Source organism: Scyliorhinus canicula, chromosome 16 (assembly GCF_902713615.1).
Source record: "Scyliorhinus canicula chromosome 16, sScyCan1.1, whole genome shotgun sequence".
Classification (NCBI taxonomy): Eukaryota; Metazoa; Chordata; class Chondrichthyes; order Carcharhiniformes; family Scyliorhinidae; genus Scyliorhinus; species Scyliorhinus canicula.
Window position 1 is genome coordinate 48,940,061 of NC_052161.1, and position 14,799 is coordinate 48,954,859.

The 14,799-nt window shown below is 47.7% G+C and overlaps 1 protein-coding gene across 2 annotated transcripts in view; it reads left to right on the forward strand.

Moving 5' to 3' along the window:
- The window catches only part of LOC119950798 (inositol polyphosphate-5-phosphatase A), a 659,385-nt gene that overhangs the window by 441,138 nt on the left and 203,448 nt on the right, over nucleotides 1–14,799 (forward strand). For both annotated transcript variants that reach the window (XM_038773583.1, XM_038773584.1), the window contains exon 8: nucleotides 9,117–9,236. In XM_038773583.1, the coding sequence (XP_038629511.1) occupies nucleotides 9,117–9,236 (120 nt within the window). The remainder of the gene's footprint in view (nucleotides 1–9,116; nucleotides 9,237–14,799) is intronic.

The following is a 14,799-nucleotide window of genomic DNA, read 5'->3' on the forward strand; positions in this document are numbered from 1 at the left end:
TATTGCACAAACTGAGATATTGCACAAACTGAGATATCGCACAAACTGATACATCGCACAAACTGAGATATCGCACAAACTGATACATCGCACACATGTGAGATATCGCACAAACTGTGAGATATTGCACAAATTGAGATATCGCACAAACTGATACATTGCACAAACTGAGATATCGCACAAACTGAGATATCGCACAAACCGATACATCTCACAAACCGAGATATCGCACAAACCGAGATATCGCACAACCTGATACATTACACAAACTGAGATATCGCACAAACTGAGATATTGCACAAACTGAGATATCGCACAAACTGTGATATCGCACAAACCGAGATATTGCACAAACTGAGATATCGCACAAACTGATACATCGCACAAACTGAGATATCGCACAAACTGAGATATCGCACAAACTGAGATATCGCACAAACTGAGATATTGCACAAACTGAGATATCGCACAAACTGTGATATCGCACAAACTGAGATATCGCACAAACTGAGATATCGCACAAACTGAGATATCGCACAAACTGAGATATCGCACAAACTGATACATCGCACAAACTGATACATCGCTCAAACTGAGATATCGCATAAACTGATACATCGCACACACTGAGATATCGCACAAACTGAGATAACACGCAAACTGTGAGACATCACACAAACTGAGATATCGCACACACGTGAAATATCGCACAAACTATGAGGTGTTGCATAAACTCTGAGATATTGCACAAATTGTGAGATGTTGCACAACTGAGATAACACACAAACTGTGAGATATCGCACAAACTGAGATATCGCACACACGTGAGATATCGCACAAACTGAGATATCGCACAAACTGAGATATCGCACATACTGAAATATCGCACAAACTGAGATATCACACACACGTGAGATATCGCACAAACTGAGATATCGCACACACGTGAGATATCGCACAAACTGAGATATCGCACAAACTGAGAGATATTGCACAAACTGTGATATTGCATAAACTGTGCGATATCGCACATACTAAGATATTGCACATATCTCCAACTCCTGCCTGGAAGGAGTGGACATGTAAAAGTTAATCTTTATGGTCACATTCCCAGCCACTGGCAATGCGGTCCTTGCACTGCTCTGAAGTTGCCATCGTAGTTGCAACAGGTGGCAGATTCCTGCGGGATGCCCTGACTGAAGTACGGACGTCTTACACCTTGACCTTCACTCTGAACAAACCTGGCCTTCTGCTGAGTCTTTTTCGCCTCCTCCCTCTTTCAGCAGCCTATCTTGCTCTGTATGTCTCTGTGGATGCTCCCAGCCACACTGTATCCCAAGGGAAAGGATGACTATTGCGCCCATGCTTGTAAAGAATTTGTTTGTGCAGATGCCTTGATGTCAGCAAAAAAGAGTCTTTCATCTGCCACAGGGCTCCCTGATGACCTTTGCAGCATGGACCAACTGTAGAAAACACAAAACGTTTCTAGAATTGTAACAACAGCCGGAAAAAGTAGAGCAGCACTTAACCCAAAAGTAGTTGACTATTTCTATGCATAGCATTTCTGGGATGTCATTCCCACTGCTGAGTATGTCCTCAGCTGCAAAATGGCCACACTATCATCAAAATCAACATTCCACGCTAATTGACATCTGCCTGCTGGACATACGTTCTGTGAACATTGACTGTGCACATACACTAATGCTTCCACCAATATAGTGTACAACATGATTCGCCCCAAAAGTGTGTGCACATGCACAGAATACATTTTGAAGTTTTAAGGGATGTTATAATGTACTGCTCATTCGCTGCGCAAAGGAGGAATCGGGAACTAGTCGTTCATTTATTCACAAAACCTAAAGAACACAGGCACAGACTCCCTTTTCCCTCCCCACACAGGTAGAAACCAACTCTTATATGATCTTAAGAATGATGCCATTACCTTTTCCAAATTAATGACAACTGCTGTCACTTAAACTAGAGCATGCGTTTCATTGTGACAGGATTGCAATATTAACAAGGATGCAGGGTAGGACAGTGGTTAGCACTGTTGCTTCACAACGCCAGGGACCCGGGTTTGACGCTTTTAATTATAAAATAATAAATAAAACATGATAAACTTTATTTCTAATCACTTAATTCTTAGTTAACAATTTTCTGATCCGACCTACAGAATTAAGCTCAACTAACTCAGGTTGAAGAAATTAGTTGTTTTTTAATTCAACATACAAACGTACGAGTTAGGAGCAGGAGTAGATCACTGGGCCCCTCGAGCCTTCTCCGCCATTCAATAAGACCATGGCTGATCTGATTGTAACCTCAACTCCACATTCCCACCTATCCCCTCCGATAACCTTTCACTAGTTAGCTTATCAAAAATATGCCTTGAAGGTATTCAAGACTGCTTCCACTGCCTTTTGTGGAAGAGAGTTGTAAAGACTCACAACTCTGAGAGGAAAGAAATTCTCCTCCGGGACCTGGCCATGTGTTGACGCCGGAGTCAAAACAGACACGAGCGACGCTGGCGTCAACGGGCCTAGGCATTCACCCCTTCTTTGGGGGCTAGTGCGGTGCCAGAGTGCTGTGCGCTCGAAAGCCGGCGTGCCACAGCCGGCACGGGTCCGCGCATGCACGCCACAGCCGGCGCGGGTCAGCGCATGTGCGTGGGTTGCCGTCCCTGCGCCGGCCCATGGGCAATATGGCTGAGCCCTACAGGGGCCCGGCGTGGAGGAACATAGGACCCCAGCAGGATTAGCCCACCCGCCAAACGGTAGGCCCCGATCGCGGGTCTGGCCACCGTGGAGGCCCCCTGTCCCCCTCCCCCCCCCCCCCCCCCCCCCCCCCGGGTCGGATCCCCCCAGCACCCACCAGGATGGCCCCCGGAGCCAGAACTCCGAGTTCCCGCCGGGTAGGACCATACGTAACCCACGCCGGCAGGACTCGGCGGGCACAAGGCCCGACGAACGTGGAGAATCGTCGCAGGGGCCGCTTCAACGGCCCCTGACCGGCACGGCGGCAACCGCGGGGCACGATTGTCGGCGAATAATTAGCAGCCCTGCATCGGAGCGGTGTGGCGCGATTCTGGTGCCCCCCGGCGATTATCCGACCCGCCGCGGGATCGGAGAATCCCGGCCAATGTCCCCACGCCGGCATAAAAACGATGGAGTCTTACTCCCAAAATTCCGATAAAAAATTGAACTAATTCAACGCCCTGCAGGGGGCTAGCAGGGACACGAAGTAAATATCGCAGCTTTAGCTGCGGATACGGGCCCCCCACTTCCGGTTTGGAGGCCGCGCATGTGCATGGCGACGGCTTCCAGCGGCTGCGCGAACTCCATGGCGGACTCAGACAATGGATGCATGCAGAGAAAGGAGACCCCCCTTATCGGCTGTGCGTCAGGCCTGAAACCGCGGTGATCTAATCCTCTGCCGCCTATAAGGCCTCCCCTGGTCTCCGATCCCCCCGCCCCCGACCAGAGCGGCCGGGGACAGTCTGCAGCCACCACGCCAGCATCCCGACCAGCAATAGCTCGTTAATTCCACACCGTTGGGAACTCGGTCGCGAGTGGAGGATTGCTGGGCAGGCCTCTGGCAATGGGCCTCCAGCTGCACGGTGTACTCCGCGGTCACGCCGATTTTCGGGGCCCAGAGCATCGCCAGACTGGCGCCAGGCCAGTTATGGTGTGAAAGTGGATTCTCCGCCCCCGTGCCGGCCATGATTTTGGCGCGGGGCTGCGGAGAATCCAGCCCCTTATTTTTAAACAGTGACCCTTCGCTCAAGCTTCTCCCACAATAATAATCTTTATTATTGTCACAAGTAGGCTTACATTACATTACTATGAAGGTCCTGTAAAAATCCCCTAGTCGCCACACTCCGGCACATTCTGTACTGTTCGGGTACACAGTGCTCACCACAGTGCTACCGTGCCGCCCATACAGAGGAAATATTGGCCGGAATTCTCCGGTATTTGCGATTCACATTTCCCGTCGGCAGCAGACTCCCATCCCAGGGTTTCCCGGAACGAGGGGTGGCTGCAATGGCAAATGCCATTGACAAGCGGTGGGAAGATAGAATCCTGCTGTCAGCTAATGGTGCATGGCCGAGAAGCAAGTGTCTGGTGGAACGGAGAATCTAACTGAGTGTCTCCACAAGACAGGATCAGGATCTTATGTCTGGGATTCTCTGATCTTGAGACTAAGTGTTGACGTTGTTGGAAACGCCGTTGCGTTTCTCGACGGCGTCAACAAGGCCGCAGGATCAGCAATTCTGGCCCCGACAGGGGGCCAGCACAGCACTGGAGTGGCCCACACCGCTCCAGCTGCTGATCCCGGCGTCAACTGGGCATCACGGGGTCCATGCATGCGCAGTGGCACTGGCGCCAACGCGCGCATGCGTAGTGGCTCCCTTCCCCAGCCCCGATGCAACATGCTGTAGGGCTAAAGGGGCCGGCACGGAAGAAAGGAAGCCCCCAGTCCGAGAGGCCGGCCCACCTATTGGTGGGCCCCGATTGTGGGCCAGGCTACGACGGAGTCCCCCCGGGGTCGATCCCCCCCTTCCTCCCCACATCCGCCCCCGGACACTTCCATGCCGAGGTCCTGCAGGGTGAGAACAGATTAGAACAGCGCCGGCGGGACTCGCGTTTTTTATAATGGCCGCTCAGCCCATCCTGGACCGAGAATCGGCAGGGTTGCCGCGTCGAGCGGCCCCCAACTAGCGCCACGCAAACCACGGCGGCGCCAATGGCGCTGATGCTCCGCTCTGCTGAGAATCGCAACCTGCCGTCAGGACGGCGTGGCGCAATTCGCGCCGATCGCAGGGATTCTCCGACCCGGCCCCGGGCTGAGAGAATCCCGCCCTATATGTTTCAACTCGCCTCTTACATGACAGATGTTGAGGCTAGGGATGGATGTTTAAATACTCTAGGTCATGTCGGCATAAGGAAGGGGGAGGTTTTGGGTATTATAAAAGGCATTAAGGTGGACAAGTCCCCAGGACCGGATGGGATCTATCCCAGGTTACTGAGGGAAATGAGGGACGAAATAGCTGGGGCCTTAACAGATATCTTTGCAGCATCCTTGAGCACGGGTGAGGTCCCGGAGGACTGCAGAATTGCTAATGTTGTCCCTTTGTTTAAGAAGGGTAGCAGGGATAATCCAGGGAATTATAGACCTGTGAGCTTGACGTCAGTGGTAGGCAAACTGTTGGAGAAGATACTGAGGGATAGGATCTATTCACATTTGGAAGAAAATAGACTTATCAGTGATAGGCAGCATGGTTTTGTGCAGGGAAGGTCATATCTTACAAACCTAATAGGATTCTTTGAGGAAGTGACAGTTAATTGATGAGGGAAGGGCTCTAGATGTCATATACATGGACTTCAGTAAGGCCTTTGATAAAGTTTCCCATGGCAGGTTGATGGAAAAAGTGAAGTTGAATGGGGTTCAGGGTGTACTAGCTAGATGGATAAAGAACTGGCTGGGCAACAGGAGACAGAGAGTAGTGGTGGAAGGGAGTGTCTCAAAATGGAGAAAGGTGACTAGTGGCGTTCCACAGGCTCAGACCACTGTTGTTTGTGATATACATAAATGATCTGGACGAAGGTATAGGTGGTCTGATGAGCAAGTTTGCAGATGATACAAAGATTGGTGGAGTTGCAGATAGCGAGGAGGACTGTCAGAGAATACAGCTAAATATAGATAGATTGGAGAGTTGGGCAGAGAAATGGCAGATGGAGTTCAGTCCAGACAAATGCGAGGCAATGCATTTTGGAAGATCTAATTCAAGAGCGGACTATATGGTCAATAGAAGAGTCCTGGGGAAAAATGATGTACAGAGAGATCTGGGAGTTCAGGTCCATTGTACCCTGAAGGTGGCAACGCAGGTCGATAGAGGGGTGAAGAAGGCATACAGCATGCTTGCCTTCATCGGACGGCGTATTGAGTACAAAGGTCGGCAGGTCATGTTACAGTTGTATAGGACTTTGGTTAGGCCACATTTGGAATACTGCATGCAGTTCTGGTCGCCCCATTACCAAAAGGATGTGGATGCTTTAGAGAGGGTGCAAAGGAGGTTCACCAGGATGTTGCCTGGTATGGAGGGTGCTAGCCATGAAGAAAGGTTGAGTAGATTAGGATTGTTTTCGTTGGAAAGACTGAGGTTGAGGGGGGACCTGATTGAGGTCTACAAAATTATGAGAGGTATGGACAGGGTGGATAGCAACAAGCTTTTTCCAAGAGTGGGGGTGTCAATTACAAGGGGTCACGGTTTCAAGGTGAGAGGGGGAAAGTTTAAGGGAGATGTGCGTGGAAAGTTTTTTACACAGAGGGTGGTGGGTGCCTGGAACGCTTTGCCAGCGGAGGTGGTAGAAGCGGGCATGATAACATCATTTAAGATGCATCTGGACAGATATATGAACGGGCGGGAAACAGAGAGAAGTAGATTCTTGGAAAATAGGCAGCAGGTTTAGATAAAGGATCTGGATTGGCGCAGGCTGGGAGGGCCGAAGGGCCTGTTCCTGTGCTGTAATTTTCTTTGTTCTTGGTTCTGCTCTTCAAAACTCCAGCAGATACAAGCATAGCCTGTCTAACCTTTCCAGTCAACCCACCCATTCCAGGTATTATTCTGGTGAACCTTCTCTGAACTGCTTCCAACGCATTTATATCTGTCCTTAAACAAGGGCTGATCACTTAACCTTGTGAAGAAGGTGCAATTTTCATAGTGTTGATCTCTTTTTTCCTTGCCTGAAGATAATAACCCTGAATTTCTAGGGACTGGTCTCAATACCAGTTTGTTACAACAGCAGGAGATTGGAGTAAACAGCTGAAAATGGCCAAGTGACTTTCCTCTCGGAATTCCACTGATCTCCCACCGAAATTAGGGCAGGACTTCTAGACAATCCCCGGTGAACATTCCAGTAGATGTGCATTTATGGATGCAGCCTAGCAGCCTGAGCTCACGAGTTCAACCTTAACCTGAGAAAGTTGTGTAAATTAAGTCAGTAAATCTGGGAATTTGTTAGAAAGCATCAGATGGAAAAAAACATCACATTGTTGTGACGACCCAATTAGTTTACTACTGTGTTTCAGGGAAGGGATCATACCACCTTACCAGGCATGGTCTTTATGTTAGTTAGCTGACTCATTGTGCTTTTGAAAAAACGTATTAATTCATGGGACATGAGTGCCGCAGGCTGTGCCTGCATTTATTACCCAGCCCTAATTGCCCTTGAGGGGGCCAGTTCATAAACCACATTGCTGTGGGTCTTGAATCACATGTTGGCCAGAACCTGAAGGACATTAGTGAACCAAATGGGTTTTTACGACAATTGGCAATGGCTTCATGGTCATCATTCGACTTGTAATTCCAGATTTTTACTGAATTGAAATTTCACCATCTGCAGTGGGGGGATTTGAAGCTGGATCCTCAGAGCATTGCTACGTCTCTGGTTTACTAGTCCAGTGACAATACCACAATGCCACTACCTCCCCACGTCTTTCTGAAGTGGCCTAGCAAACCACCCAATGACCAAATGGATGGACAATAATTTGCAAACTTGGTGATGAACTTGCTCTGCCACAGTGCTTCCTAGTTTTAACAAAACATGGGGAGAATAGCCCAGGTTCCTAAAAGTGTAATTTCATGACATTACCCTTGTGACGGGTACATATATAATAGTACAGCAACCGGGCAGCTTGCTATGGGGCAGTTTCTCATTTGTCAGCCCAAGCAGTAATTATCAGTAAATATTTGACCACAGGTGGACAGCACTGTGGACTATGCCGGACCTTGCCTACTTCCATGAGAAAGACAATTAGATAGCCACCAGGCCCTAGAATCGGCTTTATTTCCTTCCCTTTGCAGTACAAATGCCACTGAAATCAAGGCCGACTGTAATCCCTGAACTTTTACCTCGGTTGAGATGGATTAACTCCAAAGAGTCGAGAACTTTGTATCTTCTTTGTCTAAGTGGCTGAGCAGCACGCAATGAGATTCAAGCAGCCAGTGTGTCTTCATGCCATTATTGTTTACCTAATTTCAATTTGCTGGTTGAAGTTGGAGGATATTTCCCACACAGAGAAGCCCACCACATAGTTATATTGACTTGATCACTCTGTAGTCCCTGATTCCAAATTACAATTCAGTAATCAATTCTGAATGGGTGCAATGGGCATCATTTCTGTGTTACTTTATTTAAGCATTCAAAATGTAAAAGCTCATTTTTGGATCTCAATACTGAATACATCTGCGTGTGGTAAAAGTCTGATCTGACTCAGTATTATTTTTAGTGAGGATCTTCACTTGTAAGAAGAGGGAAGCATCTGCGCTCCCTATCATGTGTCTTTGGTCTCCAGTTAATATTTTTCTGATCCGGAGCTCCTGTTAATCATCTGTCTTCTTCGTGATCATTAAAAAGCTGAATTAAAGAAATTCTGTCAGCGAGGGGCCATTTCTTAATGAATGACATTTTCTGCATAAGGCGAAAATGATTTTTGTTCCTACATTTTACTTTTTGCATAAAAATTCTGTCTCGGTCCCCTCATAAATCCTTTGTCTGTGAGTGCTTCTGAATACTGGCTGTTGAACACTTAAAATAATGAAGCTCGGTTTTACAGATTTTTAATAACACTTAATAAATTAATGAACGAAATGGCACATTTTTATGATTGTGTCATTCTAAGTGTGAAGCTACTCTCCAAAGTATGTACATGGGGGTGCATTATTTACTTTTCATGGATTAGATGACAATAACATTCAATATATAAGGTGTGAGCTGACAGGTATAATGAGGTTCCATCTGTGTTGTGATAGATATGAGGGCTTACTTACAATGTATTGTTTAAAAGCAATTCTCCATTAAAATGACAGTGCCAGAATGCTTAGTAAGCAAATATGATTATCGTCCAGAAAATTGGATGAATATCATTTTTTAAAGAATTTTATTAACTAGAATAATTAATCCCAGCATGTGCAAAGGGCATAGACCAAAATACAAATGTCTTTGTAAGGCTTCTATTATGGCAGTTTGATATGCAACAGTACCATTTTCTAAATTCTGTCATGATTGTAAGAGCGCCTGCATGATGATTCACTTGTGTGATGGTTATTTTCTTGACAGTGCCTTTGACTTGGTGAACATTCATCTTTTCCATGATGCTTCCAATTTAATTGCTTGGGAAACAAGCCCATCTGTCTACTCAGGAACCCGACAGAAAGCTCTCACTTATGTGCTGGATAGGTAAGCAGGATATCTACTTTATATTTTATACAGTGAAACCAAGAGGCCTCTTAATTTCGTAAATTGTTCGGTTGGATTTGATGGTGAGATTCTGAAAGTCTTTATTTGATGTGGTTAGCACTGCTGACTGGATTGTGTGCTGGGAATTAGTATTAAAGGATTTCATCTTCCTGATCAGCATTTGGCATATATTTCTTCATTTGATTGCAGGCACGTGGCAAAATGATGTAAATTGCATTGAAATTCATCAATGTCCTGCTCGTGTGTGATGTCTTAATATATGCCCCCTCCTCTCCCTAAAATAGAAAGCAAAATTATCCAATCATTTTTCATGTGGACAATGTCCCGTTAACGGGATTTGATTTTTAACATACCAGAAAAATATAATTAGTAAATTGCAATTGAAAGACCACAGGGGCGGATGGTTCAACATCAGGGTTGGTTTTGGACTGTCTGCCTATCATGCATCCAGCCAATTGAATAGATGGAAAAATCAGGCATGGTGTATTACGGGCTGACCTGCTTCGGCCTGTTTAACGCCCCCCCACTGCAATTGCAAGTTCCACCTAAGGTCTTAAAGCTTTGTGGGCAAACGTTGTCCTGAGCCGTATGGTATTATCACTGAGTAAAATCTTAAGCATTGTTTCAAGGAGCAAGAAGTGCAAGTTACTCTATTAATCTGCAATTTGTGTCTGGCGAACAATTATGCTCAATCATTTCTTAATCTGGAAGTGAATCAGTGAAGAGCTGAAATTTGTTGGGAGGTATTCAATTTTAACAGAGAAAAAATGACTGCAGACATAAACCAAATATGAGTCACGGACTGTATTAAAACTAATAACATCATGTACATTAAAACCTGGAAGCCTGACCAGAGCTACATTTTGCCAAGTGTAGCGTTAAAAAGTCTCAACTATAAAAAGGAGCAAAGTTGTATACACCAGACTGCAATTTACAAGAAGTTTTCTTTGCCGAGATTTCAATGGCCTAAGTCCAGTAAAGGCTTGTTAAGATCAACTTTCTCTGTGCCACATGTTAACATTTTCTAAATTAATTCTCCTTTATCTCATATCCACCTTATTCATTTTGCTGTGGAGGTTATAGAGCATCCCTGGTGATCTTATTGTCAGGATATTTACTGCACTTGTGCTAAATTATTATTTTCGCTATTTTAATCGAGGCATGTTTCCTACTTAATTTTTAATGCCTCAATTAAAACAAAGTAATTTCTAGCTTTTGGTTGCCTCTGTGTCGAAGATGCTGAGTGCTTGTTATTTCCTTTTGATTCGCAACCCCGAGAAGAATGAAGCAAGATTAACACTGTCTATGCCTGGCTTTCTGTGCATTGTGGTGTATGAGACTATGGCCGGGATTCCTTTAGTTTTATAAGTTTAGAGTACTCAATTACTTATTTTCCAATTAAGGGGCACTTTAGCGTGGCCAATCCACCAACCCCCTACCCAGCACATATTTGGATTGTGGAGGTGAGAACCATGCAGACAACTCCGCACGAACAGTGACCCGGGACCGGGTTTGAACCCAAGTTCTCAGTGGAATGAGGCAGCAGTGCTAACCACTGCACCATTCTAATCGGGATTCCTGATCAGGCAGAGGATGTAGCGTCAGGGGGGAAAGGCGCCAAATCCGCTGCGATGCTCTGACCCTTGCCGGTGGCCTCAGCGTGTTACCTGCCCCATGCCAATGGGAGTATGCCAAGCAAGCATTTACATAAATGTTAATGTCATTAACGGGCTTGAAACCCGAGTCGAGGGCGGGATTCTCCCGCAACTGGCCGGATGGCCTGACGCCGGCGCCAAGAGCGGCGCGAACCACTCTGCCGTCGGGCCGACCGGAAGGTGCGAAATCCACCGTACTTCCGGGGGCTAGGCCGATGCTGGAGGGGTTGGCGCCGCGACAACCGGCGCCGAAGGGGTGCGCATGCGCAGATCCGCCGGCGTGTTTCCTGCGCATGCACAGGGGGGTTCTTCTCCAAACCCGGCCATGGCAGATCCCTACAGAGGCTGGAAGGAAAGAGTGCCCCCATGGCGCAGGCCCGCCCACAGATCGGTGGACCCCCGGGGCTGGATTCCCCCGCCCACCCCAGCCCTCCGAGGACACAGCTAGCTGGCCTACAAGCCAGGTCCCGCCATGATGGACCATATCCATTTCACGCCGGCGGGACTGGCCAGGAAACGATGGCTACTCGACCCATCGGGGCCCAGACTAGCGCGGCGTAAACCCCACCCCCGCCTGTAAACCAGCGATGGAGAATATGGCAGCCGCGTCCGAGCAACAGGGCGGCAGGGGGTCGGAGAATCCCGCCCTCCATCTCCCCGTTGACCCCCACAACGGGAAATCCATCAGGCAGGCTTTGGTGCAAGTTCGCACAGGTTTGCTGAGAAAAAGAGGAAGTGATAGGTCTTATCTGCTTTTCATGTGGTGAAGAGCTGTCATTCATAAGAGTATATATAAACATTGTGGCTAGCATCAATGGAGGGTACTTGTGATACTTTCAAGCGTGAAGGGAAATATAAATAATTAAACCCCCTAAGCAGGTGTGTCTGGACCAATAAAACAGTCAATGACTGGCTGGTGAAGTGTATTGTTCTGTTAAATTGAATAGAAGATTTGCATTTCAAAGGCTGTCAAAGAATTTGAAACCGTTTGAGGTAGTTGCCTTTTGAGGAAGCTGCTGACACTTGTAACAGTTGCTGCTGTTACTTTTATCTGAGGGATCAGATGTTAGGGAAGGGTAAGGGAAAATGCAGCGATCATTCACTCCACTGTCTGGACTGCGCTTCAACTTTCAGGCATAGGTGACTGAAGGGGGTCTTTGTTAGGGGTTCTGATGGAGGTAGTCTGCTGGGGGATCTGATGGGAGGGTTCTGATGGGGTCTGATAGCTGAGGATGGGAATAAGTGGGATGGGTTCAGTCATCCTCATGCGTGCATACTGTAGGGGTGGGGTGACCCATTATTCCTGTGGTGGGGGGGGGGGTAGGAAAGTGTGCCCCTACTTATTAGCAGAGGGGTTGTGGGATAGGACGTTCATTGTGGGGCGGAAGGGGGACCCACTGGAGGACCCCGGTCTTCGGCCGCCCACTCAAAATGGCAGCACGTTACCAGGATTCCAACGGAATCTGGCGAGCTCTCCCTCATGCATAAATTAGAATGTTAAACAGAGAGCCTCACATACCGGTTCCCGTTCCTGGTGCCAGCGGAAACCAATAGTGATTGACCGCTGCTGGGAGCTCGTAGTCTCCAGAAAGAGAATCAGGTATATGACCTATGATACCCCCTTCTATCAAAACTGGTCAGTTTTCTCCTCCAAGTTGTTCTCATCACTACTGAATCTTTCAAAGTCATATTCTTCAGAAGTGCAGGTTTTGATATTAACCGTACCATGGTTAGGGATGTTGGGGTTAACCCTGGAAAACATGTAATGCAACCCCAACCCAATAGCTATGCACCTCCAACTATTTTTGTGCCGGTGGTTAGCAAAGTCTGTGAGTGCCCCCTTTTAGAGAGGCAGCGTCATTAACATAATTAAATTTATCTCCCACCAAGCAATTGGGAGCCTGAATGGAATTTAATTGCTACTGCCCCGGTTTTCCAATGCTTAGCGGTAAAATTGAGATGAAAGCTGGCAGCTGAAGAAACAAAGTGCTTTTTCGACACATCTTGTAGGCCAAGAGGAGCATGTGTGCTCTCATGGAACCATGGGGCTTCCTTTCTGCTGATCTTAGCTTCTTTATCTCTGTGGTCAGCCCGTACCCGTCCTGTAGCATTTTACTCCTGGGGCTCGGCGAGCTTATCGACTGGGCAACCTGTTGAATGAGAATTGGTATTCAAAAAAGTATGGGATACTGCCACTAAATTTGGCGTTACTGGCCTTGCCACATTCCTTGACAGTTTTTAGTCTCCTACACTCCAGCCCATTTCTCCCCATAAATACCAGGGCATCAGTCCTTGATGTGTTAATGTCCTGCAAGTACTTGCAGTATTTCCGTGTGCTCAATATAGTTTGTTCATATTAAGTATCCCGGGCGGGATTCTCCCAGCCCTGGGCCAGGCTGAAGAATCCCCGCGACCAGGCCACGCCGCCCCAACACCGGGCCATAGGCGCCGGCGTTGTTGGCCAGGTGCCAGTAAGGGGCCGCTCTACGCGACCGGCCCGCCGATTCTCCTGCCCGGATGGGCCGAGTGACCGCAGTTAAAACACTGAGTCCCGCTGGCGCCATCCACACCTGGTCGCAGCCGCCGGGAACTCTGTGTGCAAGGGTCGGGTGACAGCCTGTGGGGGGGGGGCGGGGGGGCCTGGCCCGCGATCGGGGCCCACCGATCGGCGGGCCGAGCTCTTTGTCCCCCAGCCTTTTTTCCTACGCGCAGCCCCTGTAGTCCTGCGTCATGTTGCGTTGAGGCCGGTGTGTTGAAGGAGGCCACCGTGTGTGCACGCGTTGGCGCCGGCGCATGTGCGGATCCCGCAGTGCGCAGTTTGCGCCAGTATCGGCAGCTGGAGTGGTGTGAACTGCTCCAGCGCCGTCCTGGCCCCCGGTAGGGGCCAGAATGACTCCTGGCAGCGACCCGTTTACGCCGGCGTAAAATGCGACGGCGTTTACGATGGCGTGGACACTCTGCCGGGAGATGGGAGAATCCCCCCCCCACCCCCCCTTATTTATTTCTTAAGCAGTATTAAGAGGGATTACCTCCCTCTACCTTATTTCCACATTGTGCAGCATTGACTGGGGTGATTTCTGTACTCCTGTGATTAATCTGCAGCACTTAATTTCAAACAGTTCAATTGTTCTCTAAAGAACCAATCTTAGTCGCCAAGTTTCAGCAACAGACACATTTGAATTATGTTGCCATTGAGAAAACATAATCAAGACTCAAACTAATATTTGTTCATTTCAGCATTTCATCAGATTTGCCACTTAAGATTTCCAAAAATGTGGACATCATTCCCCTGACAGGGATCGCACGGGCATTTCTTACTGCTCTTACTTCTTTGTTCCACGCCTTTAGTTTTTTTTTGTTCTTGATTTTGTTTATCTTGTCTATCAGCCATAACTCAGTTGGTAGCCGACCCGCCTCTGAATCACAGGGTACCGGGTTTAAGGGTAACACCAGATTTGAACTCAAAAATTAGGCTTGACACTCAAGTGCAGTAGTGCGCTGTCCTTTGGGTGAATTGTTAAACCAAGGCCCTCTTCGAAGGAAAAACAAAATCAAATGAGGAAATAAGAATACTGGTCTAAGCTGGTCTTGTGTACTTTAAAATGGAATACCATTTAGATGAGGAAATAAGAATACTTGTCCGAACCATGTCCTGGACAATATTTATCCCCCAATCAAGATCGCAGAAAACAGATTATCTGGTCATTATCACATCTCTGTTTGTGGGAGATTGCTGAGCTCAATTATTTGGTGCATTTCCTACATAACAACAGTGATGATATTTCAAAAACTTTACTTCATTGGCTGCAAAGTGCACTGAGGTGGCCAGTGGTCATGAGAAGCTCTGTATCAATGAAAGTCTTCCGAACTGCCTCTCTTGCTCCCAC